Source organism: Mus caroli, chromosome 12, assembly GCF_900094665.2.
Source record: "Mus caroli chromosome 12, CAROLI_EIJ_v1.1, whole genome shotgun sequence".
NCBI classification, from domain to species: Eukaryota; Metazoa; Chordata; class Mammalia; order Rodentia; family Muridae; genus Mus; species Mus caroli.
The window spans coordinates 30,619,130-30,636,626 of NC_034581.1; the positions used below are offsets into that span (position 1 = coordinate 30,619,130).

At 38.2% G+C, this 17,497-nt stretch overlaps 1 protein-coding gene across 11 annotated transcripts in view; it reads right to left on the minus strand.

The window, feature by feature from the left end:
• Positions 1–17,497, minus strand: part of Hdac9 (histone deacetylase 9) — an 832,694-nt gene that overhangs the window by 229,231 nt on the left and 585,966 nt on the right. For all 11 annotated transcript variants that reach the window (XM_029484907.1, XM_029484903.1, XM_029484900.1 and 8 more), the window contains one exon: positions 10,413–10,546. In XM_029484907.1, the coding sequence (XP_029340767.1) occupies positions 10,413–10,546 (134 nt within the window). The remainder of the gene's footprint in view (positions 1–10,412; positions 10,547–17,497) is intronic.

The following is a 17,497-nucleotide window of genomic DNA, read 5'->3' on the forward strand; positions in this document are numbered from 1 at the left end:
GGAGTGCACACACGGTATAGATTCATAGGTTTTTTTTTTTTTTTTTTTTTTTTCTGCCAAGGAGCAGAGAAAAAAGGAAACAGTTCTATTCCTTCCTCTCCTGTGTTCAAAGCCTGGATGGAGGCCAGTGTCCTAATCAGCTCTCATTGGCCCTGGAGGAATCAGAACCTTTTGTAAAATATAATAAAGGGCATAAAATCATGATAAAATGCATGAAAAAGCAGTGCCTTTGGTTAGGGAACTAGGAATAATTTGGCAGAACAGATGGATTGCATTGGTTTGGTATTATTGAGGACATGAAAGGGCTCATTCTGTGGCGGTTCCAAACGAAGAGAAAATGTCCAACTTCAAGTTGACAAGTCAAAGTACCTGCCTCCTGGGGGGGGGGGGAAGGGGAGTCCATTTTCTTTAATCATTTTCAAAGTAGTGACATGTTAGGCAAAATTATCTAGTGAAAGGTCTCAATTTCTAAGATTTCCTCCATTATTTGTAAGTAGAAGGACGTGTTTATGTGCTCCCCGACCCCTGCCTCCAATCCACAGAGCAAACAGTCATTATTTGTGGAAATATGTGTAATTTATTAATATCAAAGTTGCCTTCTGCAGCATCCAAAGCATTTAATGGCTAGAGCATAAGTCCATTGATTATTATTATTATTATTTTGGTTTTTCAATACAGGGTTTCTCTGTATAGCCCTGGCTGTCCTGGAACTCACTTTGTAGACCAGACTGGCCTCGAACTCAGAAATCTGCCTGCCTCTGCCTCCCAAATGCTGGGATTAAAGGCGTGCGCCACCACTGCCCGGCCCATTGATTATTCTTGATACACAATTCTCTCTGAATACAAAAAGGAAAGTGGTTTCGCTACTTGTGCACAAGCATACCTATTGTAGAGTTACTGGGCTGCAATCAATTTTTTAACCATTACGTTAAAATGGGTGTTGTTTTAAGCCCTTCACCTACTTAGCCCCTTTCATACAGCTTTCCTGCATCAACTGTTTCCCTCAGAATTTTTTTTAAGATGAAGCGTGAGGAAAGAAAGCAATTCAGCAAGCAGTCTTGCAGGTTTTTTCTTCTTCCTACTGGTCACATGGAAACAAATTGGAATTCATTTGGAAGTCATTTGGGAGCCCTGAATTCCAGCCCTCACTCTCCCATGTCATGACAATAGTTACCCATGAGACATCTCCACAGGCCTTTGCTTTCTCAGGTATAAAAATACAGGTGTGAGCAGACTATTTTGAAGTTTGCACTCAGCCTTAAATGATAAGATTCTGGGCAAAACTAGTAAAGCTTATGTATATGAAACTTAAAAACACATTTCACTGTCGTTTATGAATTGGCTTTAGGAAAGAAAATGCAACTTCAATGATTGTTATGGTTTTTGAGGCAAGAGAAGAGACTCGGGAGTATTTTCAACAGAGTTTCAAGTGAAGCCAATGATTATAAGTATGATCACAATTAAGAAAAACCATAGGATTTCTTAGATGGTGAGGTGGTGTAGTGGGTAACAGTACTTGCTATGAGGCCTGACACCCTAGGTCCCACTTGGGAGTCAGAGAGAACCTACTCACTAAGATCATCCCAGACTTCCTCACCCCTCAACACACAATTATAGGAAATAAATACATTTTAAAGTGGTTTTTTAAAAAGCATATGTATTCTGAAAAGGTTAGGACTTCAAATAACTTTTCTCCCAGTTTTTTTCCCAATGGCAGTGGCGTGTGTGTGTCTTCTGCTTTTGTTTGTCTGTTGTTGTTTGTTCGTGTTGTTGTTGTTGTTTAAGATGGAGGGGTGAAGATTGGACTCAATACATGAGCAAATTGTTTGCTTCTGTCTTTTACCCCCAGCCTGCACTTCTGGGTACCAACCCCTTTGTGTCACCAGTAAATTCTTGAAACTGTAAATCTTCCATTATTAAATATATGATCTATCTTCCTCATCCTGTTTACCTTGTTAAAGTTCTGTTAGGAGCTGCAGTACTTTGCAGTCATTCTTGACATGGGCTGATCTCAGGGTATGATGGAGAAGTTTAAGGGGTTTGGATGCTTGGATGTCAGAGCTTCCAGTGAGCTGTATCTGGGTACCAGACAGTTAGAATTGTTCAGTGTATGTGTAGGAGAGACTAGGCCATGAACCTCACTCCAGAGAGAGCAATGTGTTTTTCCCAGATTCTGTGAGTAACCACCATTAGGGATGGTGGAATATGAAAGAAGGGTAGGAAATACTTTGCTGTCTTCAAAATACTACATGCCTCCAATGTGTCTTCATATTATGTAATCCAGTAATTACAATTCAATTAAAATATTTTAAATGTTATAAAAATCCTTTGGAGAACCTGAAAACCCCATTTTACTATAAAAGTCTTCAGAAATGACAAGCATAAACAGTATATGCTTTTGATTTTTATTTACATCAATTTCAAAACATTATGTTTACCTGAAAATAAGGGCAGGGGAGCCCAAGACATGATCTCTAACTTTAACTGCTCAATATCCATAATTATATGAAAAGAATTTCAGGTTAAATAATTACTTTTTAATTATAAGTAATTTAAAAGTTTGGCTTAAACACTGTTTTTTCTTAGTAATCATGCATACAACAAAGTTTCTCTCAAAGAAAATTTTGTGTTGCTTTACACTGAAAAATGGTAAAGGCTAAAGGCTATATAATCACGTAGTGTTTAGAATGAAACTCAATGATACTGTTCAAGAAGCCTTGCCTCAACTTCCAGGTTCCTGCAGAAAGGAAAATTTTGTTTCTCCCTTTTTTCCCCCATATTAATATGGACAGTTTTGCAGAAGTTTTAAAATTCTAAATCATGAAAGCTCTTGTTATCATTTTCGGGTGCCTTTCATGCTTGTCTGAGCCCATTGTACTATGACACACAAATACTTCTTGAAACAATGGCCCCCACACCTCTAGCTTACACATTACACCTGGTTCATTTGCACCCTTTAATTCACAAGCCTTTTGGTTTGAATTTGTTACATTTTGGTTGGTTTCCAAGGCACATATGTGATTTAAAATAGTGTGTGTGTGTGTGTGTGTGTGTGTGTGTGTTTGTATGTGCATGCACGCACAAACTAAACAAAACAGTAAGCTGTTGTGTGCTACCATCTAGTTAGAGTGGTCTATAAAACAAATGTTTAATTGGATTTCCATTAGCTAGTAGTATTTAGTGCTTTGCAGTCTTGATGTCAAAAAAACCTGTGCATTTCAAAAGCTTTCCACAGAAATATATATTTCCTTATGTGGGTTTAAATAGAGCATTTTAAATTCAGCTTTCTATGCAGGAAAATGTGTTTTAGGGGTCCTGTCCCAAGCTACTGCAGAATCTCATGATTTTCCTCTAAACTTGGTCTCTCCTTGAGCAGTCCCAGAAGGAGCAACGGTAGCTTGGTTGTGTCCCAGAATTGTTTGGTAATTACTTTGTGTTGGCACTTGAATAAAAAAGTTAGAACATTTCAGCACAGTGTGTTGCTTAGGGTTTGTTCTTATGAATTAAGCGAAACCAAGTTATTCAATATTAGTCACAAAGAGGCAATGCAAATTCCACATACTGTGCAATCCAACAAAAGCATTATAAAACGTTATTATTCTCAAAACAACTGTGAGAGCAAGCAAATGTCTGTGGGTGGCTTGGTGGGGCAGGGAGCTATGGAAGCTTCTGGAAAAACAACTACAAGTGCATTTCTAACAGATGATGGGTTAAACTGAACCCTTTTTTCCCACCAAAGACCACATTCTTCTCTTTAGGAGCACACATACTTTGCAAGCTAGGCTACCTAATTAAAGAGCTTATTTCTGAAGAGGACTCTGAATGACCCCTCTGGATCCATTTTTCATGGTGACCCAAAAAGTTGCTGGCTTTGTTTTTTTGTTCCCAAGAGAATGGCTAAAGTATGATCTTAAGTATGAGTGATTCAATAGGGGAAAATATTAAATGGTATTGGCATGGAGGAGTACTAACCACCTCAATTTTTAAAAACAGGGTGCCACTTCCTGCCAAGAGGTTAATCCATATAACCACCACGTTCTGGTATAATAAGAACTAATGTTTTCTCTGGCGCTAATCAAGACTGCTCAGCAGAGCCAACTCGCACCATAGCTCACAAACTAACAGCAGTGTGTTTATCAAAACATCCTCAGGAGTTAAATCTACTTGGGAGCCAAAAATATACATCTCAGATGAATTCCACAGCAATTCTGTATTCATAAAACATCAAAGCTGGAAGCAATCTGAGCAAATACTCTACCCAACACCTTCACGTAGACAGGAAAGAACCAATCACCAGCAAGGTTAAATGATGTAAGGTGCACAGATAATTAAAGGCAGAATCAAGGTTAAATATAATAGTGAACAATCACTTTTTGTGGACTCTATTTTGGTTAATTTCAAAAACAAACATTTGGTTTGTAGTTCACTCTATTATTTTGGAAAGAAATAATCCTTTTAATGGTTTAAAATTATACTTTTTCCTGGATATCATTGTTATTTCATAAATATAAAATTACCTAGCCTGTTTGGTAAGGAAAGTTGACTTCATCTGCTTGTCAGCAGAATGGAGTGTCCTTGTCTTTTGTTCAGGGTTAATTGCAACTTCAATACAAAAATGGAACCAGAATAAAAACAGGAAGGAGAGAAGGTTATTTAACATAAGGTCTGGGATAGTTCCTCTTCATTCTAACTCATAGCATCTCTGCTCCTTAACTTGCTCATTGAGCCCTCCGATGCTGTTAAACATTTGGGACTGCTGACCACAGTCTTGTTCCCTTTCCCTCTCTAGGTTTGATCAACAAGGTTCGTCTTAATGATGACAGCAATGCCAAATAAGTGACTTAAAGCCTTTTAAGACTGTGATGATGTGTGCATTTGTATGAACATTTGATCAGTGTCAGCTGATCCAAGATGAGTCTTATCTCCTTAGTCTCCTAACAGCTGTCTAAACAAAACCACAAATGCTTGATAAATACCAACAAACAGGTATATCACTGTTATCAAGATATGATGACACTCACAGGGTGACTCTGCACACTTACAGATTCAACCTTTAATCTAAGCATTTGGACATAAACTAACACTTAAGATTTATCCCATATACAACCACCAAACCCAGACACTATTGCGTATGCCAGAGAGATTTTGCTGACAGGACCCTGATATAGCTCTCTCTTGTGAGGCTATGCCAGTGGCTGGCAAATACAGAAGTGGATGCTCACAGTCATCTATTGGATGGAACACAGGGCCCCTAAAGAAGGAGCTAGAGAAAGTACCCAAGGAGCTAAAGGGATCTGCAACCCTATAGATGGAACAACAGTATAAACTAACCAGTACCCCCCAGAGCTGTGTCTCTAGTTGCATATGTAGCAGAGGATAGCCTGGTTGGCCATCAATGGGAGGAGAGGCCTTTGGTCTTGTGAAGATCATATGCCCCAGTACAGGGGAATGCCAGGGTCAGGAAGCAGGAGTGGGTGGGTTGGGGAGCAGGGCTGGGGGAGGGTATAGGGGACTTTTGGAATAGCATTTGCAATATAAATTAAGAAAATATCTAATAAAAAAGATTTCCTTTTCTGTAAATGCAGGTTGATTTCTAACCATGCGTATTTGCAATGACCTGGAGAGAAAAATGCTGTCCCAAAGTTTGAATTTAGACAGTTGGAAGGGATGTGATGACATAGCTTGAATGCATTTTTTCCCCACATGGTTGTCCTTATCTATGAAGATGAATATATTCTGTCTCTTTGGAACAGTTGACTTGAGAGAACATTGTTCAGATTGCCTAGGAAATAGAGACAACTTCCTAGTAGACATTGCCCTTAATCCTTAGAGAGCAACCCACAAGGACTCTACCTCCTCTTGTTCACAAGGATTAGCATCAGGAAAGGGAGCTCAGGTGTCCTGGACACTTTAGAAATAATGCACTTGGTTAAATACATAGTGTACTGTATTAAATAGTCACACCCAGCAGGGCTGCAAACCAGCCTCCTCTGTTGGAGTGAGTAAGTTACCCCTGTCAGGCAGATTTTATCACTGTCTTTGGTTCCATTAGCAGGTTCAGGAGCAATGACTAGAAACCCTTTAGGGTAGGAGGTCTCTCTGCTTTTCAACTAGCCAAAGGTCCTACATGCCACCCCCAAACCCCCCCCCCAAACACACAAAATAGTAAACTTTTGATTTGTTTTGTTTTGTTTTAGTTTTTGTTTTACAGACTTCAAATTTTCCAAATAGTTTAGTATGAGATAGAAAGTTTATAGAGTCATTGCAAAAAAGTTTAATAATATATTGATAAATTCATATTAAAATTAGCTTGTAAAAAAACTTTAAAGAAATCTAGGAGAATATACATTTTTGCAATTATTTAGCAAAGGAGTTGCTCAGGGGAGTTTTGGATATGGGTATAGATGCAACTAAGTTTAAATAGACCAAATTTCTTTGAAAAAAAATCTGTTGGTTTTTTTTTTTCATTTAATTTTTTTTTCTCTATTTTCTAGTTATATGAATTGGGAAGAGAAGAATAAGAGGTCATGAAACTATTACACTCCCTTTGGGTCTATACTTATTTTACATACAAGAAAAGGTCTCTAGGAAAAAGCATTGCATTTGTTTACTTTAAGATTTCTAAAAATTTTATTTTGCATATTTCCAAAAATATCATCCAAGGCAGATGTTTGATTCTGAAGTGTATAAAAGTGAATGTCTAAAAAAATGGCGTTAGAAATTAGGTAGAAATCTGTAAAATCAAGGAGCAATTAATTTCATCTGGGCAGTTGTTTCTTCACTTAAATACCCATGGCTGCAACATCCTTTAATTTATAAAAGAGGGTGGTCTATGTGCAGTATTGAGATGTTTTGATAAGACATCTGTGCTTACTGTGCATTAAGAGCTAATCCAAGCCATGCAGACACCTGGGAGACACTGTGTATTGGTTTCCTTTTGTGTTGCTGTGATAAAAAGCTGTAACTAAATGCAATTTAGGGGAAGAATAGGTTTATATGACTAACAATTCCAGCGGGGTTGAGCCCACTGTGGTGTTGGTGGTGGCAGGAATCATAGCAACGCTCTGGGAAAGCCTGGCAACTAGAGCAGGCAGCTGAGTGAGCACAGTTTCATTCATACACAGGAAGCAGCGGCAAACAGGAACAGGGACAAAGCTATAGACTTTGAAATCTTTCCCTTGTGAGGTACTTCCTCCAGCAAGGTTCCAATTATAAAATACTGCATGACATCCTCAAACAGCAGCATAAACTGGAGATCAAGTGTTCAAATCCATGGGGCTAAGAGGGATACCTTCATTCAAATCACCACAATGAGGCAGGCGGGTCAACAGTATGGGGGGCTAGATTAAGTCTAGAAAACACCAAGCAAACAAACAAAAAAACAGAATCCCTTGACTATACCTTTCAATTGTTTTATTTGTTAATTGGAGGGTTACCTGTTACCAGAAAGGCTCCTGCTTGCATGATGAGGTTGGGACTAACCTTGCCTATTCCTATTAACTTTATACTTGTGGTACTTCTTTCCAAAGTTTCTATCAAATTGGGCAAGGTTGTATAAACCGAATTTGTGTGGTTTGAAATAATATATTCTAAGGACTGAAAAGGATGCCTGGGCAGAAAGGAATGATTATAATTCTTTAACATTTTAAGATCCGTGGGAACAATACAACATTCCGTCCCTGTTTACATTTTGCTTTCTTTATTTAAAGAGTTTTTATTAGATATTTTCATTATTTACATTTCAAATGTTATCCCCTTTTCTCATTCCTCTCTGAAAACCCCCTATCCCATCTCCCTTCTCCCTGCTTCTATGAGGGTATTCTCTCTATCCAACCACCCACTCCCTCTTCCCTGTCCTGGCTTCCCCTACACTGGGGCATTGAGCCTTCACAGGACGAAGGACCTCTCCTCCCATTGATGTTCCACAAGGCCATCCTCTGCTATATAAGCTGCTGGAGCCATGAGTCTCTCCATGTGTACTCTTTGGTTGGTGGTTTAGTCCCTGGGACCTGTAAGGTGTGTGTGGGGGAGTCTGGTTGGCTCATGTTGTTCTTCCTATGGGCTGCAAACCCCTTCAGCTCCTTCAGTACTTTCTCTAACTCCTCCATTGGGGACCCATTGCTCAGTCCAGTGCTTTGCTGCGAGCATCCACCTCTGTATTTGTCAATCTCTGGCAGAGCTTCTCAGGAGACAGCTATATCAGGCTCCTGTCAGAAAACACTTCTTTTACAAATAGACTTCAGGTGATAAATTTCAGTAGCATCGCTACCCAACAATGCATTGAAGTCTGTGATCAGCCAGTGCCAAGGCAACTGGTTAAGGAGTTGGCTGTTATAGGGCACAACAAAGACATGTATCACACACACACACAAAATGTAAACAATGCCTGAGATGACAAAGGAACAACACATTGGCAAGCAGGAAGATACCTTCAGCAGGTGCAAAGGTGAGGCAGGGAGGCTCACAGGAAAGATGCATTTGTCCACTAAGATCAGCCTACCAAAATTACATCTCCCCATTCTCCTATTTCATGCACCCCATAGGGGATATTTGCAAAACAGACTGGTTTGGCCCCCAAATCCCATTTTCCAAAACCATGAAATATTTCACTCTAAAATTAACCAGAGACTATGAAAGCCCTTTGCTCAATCATGTAGATGGCCATGGTAAGAGATGAATGAGTCCTTTACCCAGGAAAGGAGGAGTCTGTGTGGCTCATTTTCCTTCACCTTGGGCTTCTTAGCTGAAGGATACATTCAATCAAAAGTAGAAACTTTAAATATGAGAGATGTTTGGTGATTCCATCATAGACATAGAAGCTTGGGACACCTACAGCCTTGTCACTCCTCTGGTGTCACTCCTCTGGTGTGTTCATTTACAACAACCAGCCTGGCTTTGAATTCATTGAGTAACCAAAGTGATCCTTAAATTTGTGATTCTTCTGCCTCAGGCCCTGGGTTTGGTAAGATCTAACTATAGATTTACTTAACTAATTTGAAATTGAATGTTAATTTTGTTGACTGCGTTTTGGGTAGCTAAAATTAATGTAGGATTGTGAGTTTCCGAAGATGTGCTTAGAATTGATACCATCAATATATAAACTATACATGACTTACATAATCAACACTGAAAAACATTATCTTATGTTTGCAGATAGTATGCAAACAGCCAGGTACAATTCATATAACTTGAAACACAGAACACTGTTTATGATTCAGGTTGAGGAGATGGTTCAGTGGTGACATCTAAGTGTTGTTCTCTGTGCAGGTACAGGCACCCACATAAATAAAATTAATTATAGTAATCATAATAAATCTTAAAGTAATGTTATCTTGTTGAAGTATAGATATTGGAATATTTTCTTAATAGATCAGTGCTCTCAAACCATAGTTATAATCAAATGCTATTCATCTCCCTAGATGCCAACTCCAGAAAATAAGAATGATACTGAATTTCCTTCATGGATCCACATAAAAGCACGATCACCCAAATTCCCCATGCTGGAATGTCCATCTGTAAGGACAGGGATGCTACACATCTTGTACGGAGATTTGTGCTGCCAGTAGTTGCAACATGTCTTGAAAGCAAAATAGACACAGCAGAAGGCTTCTTAATCAAGAAATGCTGAAATCAACGCCCCCTCCCCAATGTACAGAGAATATTTCTTCTTTAAAAAATATTTCAGACTCAAGTGTAGAATGCTACTGGGTTTCAGGATAAACAAATTGAGCAGGTGCTACTCATTTATTCTAGATTTTGTAAATTTGATAGGCAGCCTTCTAAATTGTTATCAGTTTTTGTTTTAACCTGGAGAACCTAAAGAAACAAGCCTTTAAAGCAGGCATGGGGCTCACCAGCAGTCTAAAAACATGAGTCCAGAGGAAATTGATAAAATAAAAATATTGAAACGTATCACAGAGTTATAAAGGTATCAATTAGTCACGTCGATAAAAAGGAGAGACTGGTTCTAGTGAGAACTGTCGATCTTTATAGCTGCTCCTTTTATAAGCAGAACATCATCCGCCTGAGTTGCAGGTAGAGTTCAAAACAATAACTGCAAGTATTTAAAACTTTGCAAAGAGCTTCTCACAGTAACCTGTTTTCGATGCTAATTTGCATTAATGATGCCAATACTGCATAGAGAATAAGGTATGGTAAAGTACACTCAATGTTTTAGCATATACACTGGAACTATGATGAAACAGCTACTCTGGCCCTTAAACACCAAGAACCTACTGTGCAACCAGCCCAGAGACAACTGAAGCCCGGTGGCACTTTTGTCCTTGGCTCATGATCAATCACAGAGTTTGCCCTGAATGGTTAATATTTTTTCTACTACCACGCAGATGAATACTAGCCTCTTTACATGATTTATTTAAGTAAGTAAAAGAGTGTGGCCAATCCAGGATTACCTCACATTTATTTAGCAGCCCCGTTTCTTGCAGCCGTGACCAGATGCTCTGTATTCGCCCGGCGTGCTCAGGGTGGGTGGTGGAACTGCCACAGATGCACTGGTGTTTCAGCATCAGAGGGTCATAGGCAATTCCTATGAGACAAAGAAAATACAGTCAAAAGTTGAGATACAGGAGAAGATAAAATAATTAGTCTGAGGTAGTTCTCAGAACCAGGTGACAGCTATTTAGCCCTGTGTGTCTGTAAAAGAAAAAAAAAATCTACTCATAGATCAGTCTTATAAGTATTTCAAATAATTCTAATAATTGCAAACACTTTGAGGCAAATAATCCATTTCAATATGGGTTCTAATGTCAGTGAAGTTATAAATTAAGCAGTTTTTAAAACCCTGTAGTTACTTTTGAGTAAACTGGAGCTTGACTTTACAGTTATTTGTTGGAATAAACTGGAGCAATTTCCAAAGTCTTCCCTAGTCAGTTTAGCAACTCCATCAAAGCTGCCTAGGAAGTTTCTTTGCTTCATGTGTTTCTATTACAATATTTGCAATTATATAAGAAATATGCTGCATGGGAGTAGACAAAGCTCTGAGCATATGAACGATGCAGATGAGATCACAGCAGAGTCAAGGACACTAATGCTTCAGACTCAGCAATAACAAGGCTTTCCTCAAGTCAGGCTCAGAAGAATGGCAACATCTTCTGATCTAATATGTATGTTACAAAAGATTGACCTATAGCTAAAACTAGTTCATGCAGAAACTATCGACTACAGCTTCACTGTTGACTACAATCTGGACCTTGAGACTTTCTCATGGCCTGGCCAGAAGCTTTCCTCTCCAGTAATGCAGGTGAAGTCCTGAGTGAATGTGTGTCCTGAGTGAATGGGCACAGCCGTGGCAAGGGTCCCAATGGAATGACCTATGGACCGTCAAGGCATGGCCCAAGAACTGGCATTGACACAGAAGGGTTGGCTGTTAGCTAAAACCAGTGTGTCCAGACACAATAGCTGCATCAGCCTCATCATGGGGGTGACGTTGTTGAACTATCCATCCTGTCCTTCCCCAGGAAGACTACATCCTGAGACTGCCCCCTTGATGAGACTTTCTAGTCAGATCAGTTAGCCATGTCCTCATTCAGCTGCAGACAATAAACCTGCCTCTGCAGTCAATGCTATGTAACAAAAAGGCTGAGTTTCTGAGCCTCTAGTGCATCCCTGGCAGAGCACACAGCCCACCCAGTACCTACAAGTGTGTCTGTGTGTCTCCCTTTTCTTAATTCCCTCCAAAGAACCCAGTTAGGTCAAGTCCAAAGCTGTGCATGTCAAATAGAAACCCAAGCCACACAATGACAAGTGTGGATCTTACGTGTGACTTCCTGGAGAATTTCTTTTAAAATGAGTATCAATTATAATGCCTTTACTACAGATTTTATAGATAATAAAACTTAGCATCATGAGTTACTTAAATGTGGTGATTTAGTTATACCCTATGAGGGGAAAACTTTTACAAAGATTGGTTGAAAAAGTTATTAGTGGGGCATAATGTAGGATTTTTGGTTGGGCAAGGGATAATGTTATTTACCAAACTGTTGGTTATCATGAATTAATTAGCCCATCAAATATCTCCCAATAAATGACCACTCAAGTACTTTTTTTCCATCTGATGGGGGATCCAGTGCTTGTGACAAGAAAATTAAAGAACAATAATAAAAACTCCTTAGTAACTTATAAACGCCAGCCATTGATCTTGCACCATAAACTGACTTAAACAAATTTTATTTTCTCTTTGACCTACATTATTATATGTTAGAGACATGTCACTGAAGATGGGAAGTACTTTCCCTTGAGTGCACTAAAATCATGCAGAAGAATGACATCTGCATTTTGAAACCATGTGGTAAAAATTATGTCTGACAGAAAATATTGTATATCTGTTCCAAATAATATCCATTCTTAAGACTCGCTGGCTTCAAAACCCGTCCCTGGGCCTGCTCCTGATCTCCTTGAGTTTCTCTCAGCCTGGCTCTCTCTTCCTAGCTGCAGACTCACACACTTACCTATTTGAATGCTGAAATTTCCTCTTGGATGTCTGGATTCTGGTTTTCCTAAATGCTAATGCCTTTAATTCTTGATCTTAAACAACACTTGGTGCTCTTCATTTTGACAAGGGACTTCAAGAGCCTTTATTGCTCACACCAGAAACTTTGCTGTCCCCTTGATATTTCCTAGACTCCAAAGGTGTATCTGTTTTTCTTCCCAAACAGATCTTGAATCACTCACTTCTTATCTCCTTGGCGTAAACCATACGTGATCCAAAGGACTATGCTCTCTAATCTGGACTCCCAAGATAGCCGGGAACCAGCTTCTTGATTTTCCTGTTTCCTTTGCCACACCACACTAGCTACTTTGTTCACAAACTTCCCCTCACTGCAGAGAGTGACATTTTATGAATACAGCACAGATAAGCCCCTTTCTCCTCTGTCGTTTTCTTTGCACATTCCCACATTCCTCCCATAGCTTTCTGTTTCTACCACAAGGCTTTTTTTTTTTTTTTTTTTTTCCCATTCCTCAATAAGGTCACAACCTGCCAGCTTGAGCTATTTCTACATTCTGTCATGTCTATGCCCAAAGTCCTTCCTCAGCTTCCAACCTCCAACTCTCAGCTGGGTCATTCCGTTTCATTCTTCAAGGCTCAGTTTTGATGTCTCCTCCTCCAAAAGGCAATGCCGGAGAACTGTAAACTGGATCTCTTGTACCAGAGTGTCTGACCTCTTAGTTTCTCTGTGATCTTAGGGCTCCTGGATGCTGATGAAGACTACTAATGGCACATTTTTCTTAATATCATCATTTCTTCATTCTGTGGTAAGGTGTATAGAAACACTGACTATAGTTGCACTATTTAATTTTGAATTTCCAGCTTCGACAGCTATGTTTGCAATACAGCAGCTACCCTACCTCCCACCCTGAGTGTACTGAAATAAACGAGGGAAAAGTACAGGTGAGTAGACTCAAGAAGTGGGTTGGCATTTCTGAGATCCAGGGTTCCTTGATGACTTCAGCCAGTAGATCTGCTTGGAGTCATGGTGCTTGTGTGGCTGTCACCAATACGCTGCCCTTTGTTTTATATACCTTGTCTTTCCGCCAGAAAGCATTTCCTTGTCCACATTTTATATTTATATAAAACATATTGCATAATTTCACTGTTTTCATTTTATACCAAACTCAACACAAATGAATATTCTTAAATAAGCCAAAAGGAAGATGTTTAAAAAGGTCAGAAAAGAAGCGAGCAGCGAGAAATAACTCCCAAAACACAAAGTGCGCAGGTGTGTCCTCATGATTTGTCTTTATCAAAATGATTTATAACTTGCATTGCATACTTGGAGCTGCTTAATAAATTTTCAACTTCTGTTACACGCTACAACAAATGATGAAAATAATACAGAAATAAGAAGTACAATATCAGCCACATTCAAATATATTCTTTAAGAGTACAAAATATAATTGTTGTGTTTCTGAACTAATTCTACATTAAACCCATTTAGATAGTAACTTTCCCCATTTTAAATTTTTAAAACATATACTATCAATAAAAACTAAAATTACAAAACAAGCTGTAGTACTTCAAATCTATTGCCTGGTATCTGGAGATTCTAACACAAAAACCAGGAGCTCTTGGAAAGACATTTGAATTTAAGGGGAAATAAATAAGATCTGGAGTCCCAAACCCCAACTGACTCATCCTAATGATGTATCAATGAGGTGCTAACAGGTAGATTGTAAGGTGAGACATCTACCCCATCCTCCATCCCTTTCCTCTCTTTTTCTTCCTCCTGAAACAGCAACTTACAGGTTGGGAAAGCAGGGTGCTTTTCTTGAGAACCATATGGAATTCTCCTTTTGTTTCACGCTTTCTGTCCCACTGGTTACAACTTGTAATATAAGCCCAGGGACCCATCTTTCTCCTAAAAAATTATTATGTAAAATAGTCTTAAAAACCTTTACCTGTACTTTAAAGCTCACATGCATATATATATATATATATATATATATATACATACACACACATACCACACAAATACATATCCAAAGATGCACACATATACAGACACAGACACATAGATACTCACACACACACATAAGCAGAGATACACACACAGATACACATAGATAAGACAGACAGACAGATGTGCCTGTGCACGCGCGTGCACACACACACACACACACACACACACACACACAGAGTTCCTGAAAAGTTTGATGTTTTAGATAGTCTTAGACTTTGTATTTTCTGTGGCTTTCAGCTTATTAAATGAAATGCTGTAGTTGAAGCATCAAGTATATTGTCTTTCCTGTTCTCCATCATTATGGCTTTTCAGCCCAGGGAATCTGTTCGTATCTACAGACATGGAGTCAGTCTAGTAAGACTCAGTTTACTTTTGCTGAGTCCTCAGGGTAAATGAGAAAATTTGAGTCTAGCGTCTTTAGACAAAAACTATTAATCTTCATTCCTAATTCCCAACGTTCAATTTTTTATTTCACTTCTGGTATCTACCTAGAATCACACTTTCTCAGGACATCTGCTTAAAGCATTAATAAATATAAAGGCCAAGATTATTATACAGCATTTCTGCTCAAACCATGCATTTGTATATTATTTTCCAATGTGTATTATATCCCAGTAGCTTCCCTTTATCACATTTCACCTATGAGCTAGTAATAAAAATAAGACAGGCCCAAAATAATTACATGAAATGTATTTTTAAACTGCATATAATAGTGATGGCAAGAAGCTGAGAAGTCAGAAATCTCTTTAAAATAATAGTAAAAACATTTTAAAAGGACAAAAATGACTTGTAAATGGTAGGATTACTATACTGGGTAGAAAGGACCTCAGTGAGTCTTCTATTCTCACAAACTCTTTCTCCATATATTTAACCCACTATGAATTGAAGACCTATGGAAAAGGACTGAATTTGTCCCCATGCTTTCCTTGTTCTTATTTCTGAAGACAGCAGTAGACAAGCTATGTACATATCATTTCATAGTATTGTATGTAATCTAGCGATGGCATAAAGAAACTATACGCACATGCAAATGCACTCCATTGCCTATTAGAGACTTCTGCATCCTTAGGGATCTGCAACCATTTTCCTAAGCACACTCAGAGAGACTCTATTTTGAAGCAAGTGTCCTTTCTGACAGCATCTATGTAAACATACTATAGTTATTGTAGTCCTTTCTATTCACAGCCCATCTACTCATAAGGCTTATTGGTTTGACTTCCCCATTCCCAGCACACTCAGAGTCTACTCTCTATAACATTTGTTATCTTTTCTGTGGAACACATAGACTAACTACCAGGCTATTTAATTTGAATTGTTCAGATTTTGATTTTATGTCTGTGAGAGTTTTGCCTGCATACATGTAGGTGCATCACGCAAGTGCTTGGTATCCATAGAGATGAGAAAGCACTGGATCTCCTGTAGCTAGAGAATGGTTGAGAGAAATTATGTGGGTATTGGGTATCAAACCCTGCTCTTCTGCAAGAGCTCAAGAGCTAAAAGTGCTCTTAATTGTGACTCTATCTCTCCAGCCATGTAATGTTTATTTATCTGTAAAATTTGATGTGTCCAGTGAGAAAATAAAGTAATATTCAAAACAATCAGAGGAACTAGTAAATTGTGCCATTTTGCTAGTTAAAAACATTTTTTATGATTTCTAACTTTTGTTTTTATCTTCACTAAAATGACATTATCAAAGTATCAGGTATAAAAAATATGGATGGAAGAATCTCCACCAGCGGCTTCTGAAGTGACCGCACAAAAGCCTGTTACTGTGTAGGTGTTAGTAGGAACATGGTAGGGGATATGCACTAGGAGGTGATCAGAAAGCAACATCACACTGTGTGCAAAGAAGCTCAGCTTGCATTGGCCTCAGACCTCCCTCCCACGTTAACTTCCCTGTGAGCATGTCCCCACATATGCAGATTCTTTTCATACAAAACCTTGTGTTCTGGTAAGTCTGTATTCAATTATGTATGAAGATAGACAAGGACATTTCCATATATGAAGACTCTTCCCAATACATGGATCAACACAATGCATACAGGTGATATAACATAATGTGTAACATATATATATATATATATATATATATATATACACACACACACATATATATATACACACACACACACATTATATACATATATATGTGTGTGTGTGTTTTGATATATTACCTATATTATCAAGTTGAGTTTATCTTGTAGAGGAGTTTTGCAGAAGGTATATCAAATATATATTTGAGATCAACTGGTTTTGGGGGTGGTTTGGGTTTTTTTTTCTCTGCCTTTAAAATTGAGATCAACTGTTAAAAACACATACTACCTAAGAAAAGCAAACTAATTTCTCCAATCTAATAGAGGTGGTAATCAAACTGTTTTAGAATAACTCAATCAGAGGAAAACTCAAAGATACAGACATACACAAACATAGGCATGTGTGTGTGTGTGTGTATGAGTGTATATAAATAATATGGACATACACATATGCTAAAGAATACACATATGTATATAGAAATGCACATATAATTTTCTGTTTTGTCAAAAATTAAGAAATAAGAAAAATATTGAAAATAAGCACAACCATATTTGAAGTGTGGTTGCTTAATGAATGGTTCTCTTTATTGTGTACTGTCTTCCATGAACATATATCGATGTTGTAACTTAAAACATGTAAATATTATCTAGTGTCTTAATCATTTAATCAATTTATGATTTTTAAATCAGTAATCAATTAATGATTTTTAAAATACCTATGTATTTTTATTTTACATATGTAGGTGTTTTATAAACATGCATGTCTGTACACCAACATGTCGGCCTGGGGGCTGTACAGGTCAGAAGAAGGCATCAGATTCCCTGGAAATGGAATTACATACAGCAGTGAGAATCTATGTGTGTGCTAGGAACGATTGGCTGGTCCTTTGTAAGAGCCACAAGTGCTCTTTTTTTTTTGATTTTTAATATTTTTATTACATATTTTCCTCAATTACATTTCCAATGCTATCCCAAAAGTCCCCCATA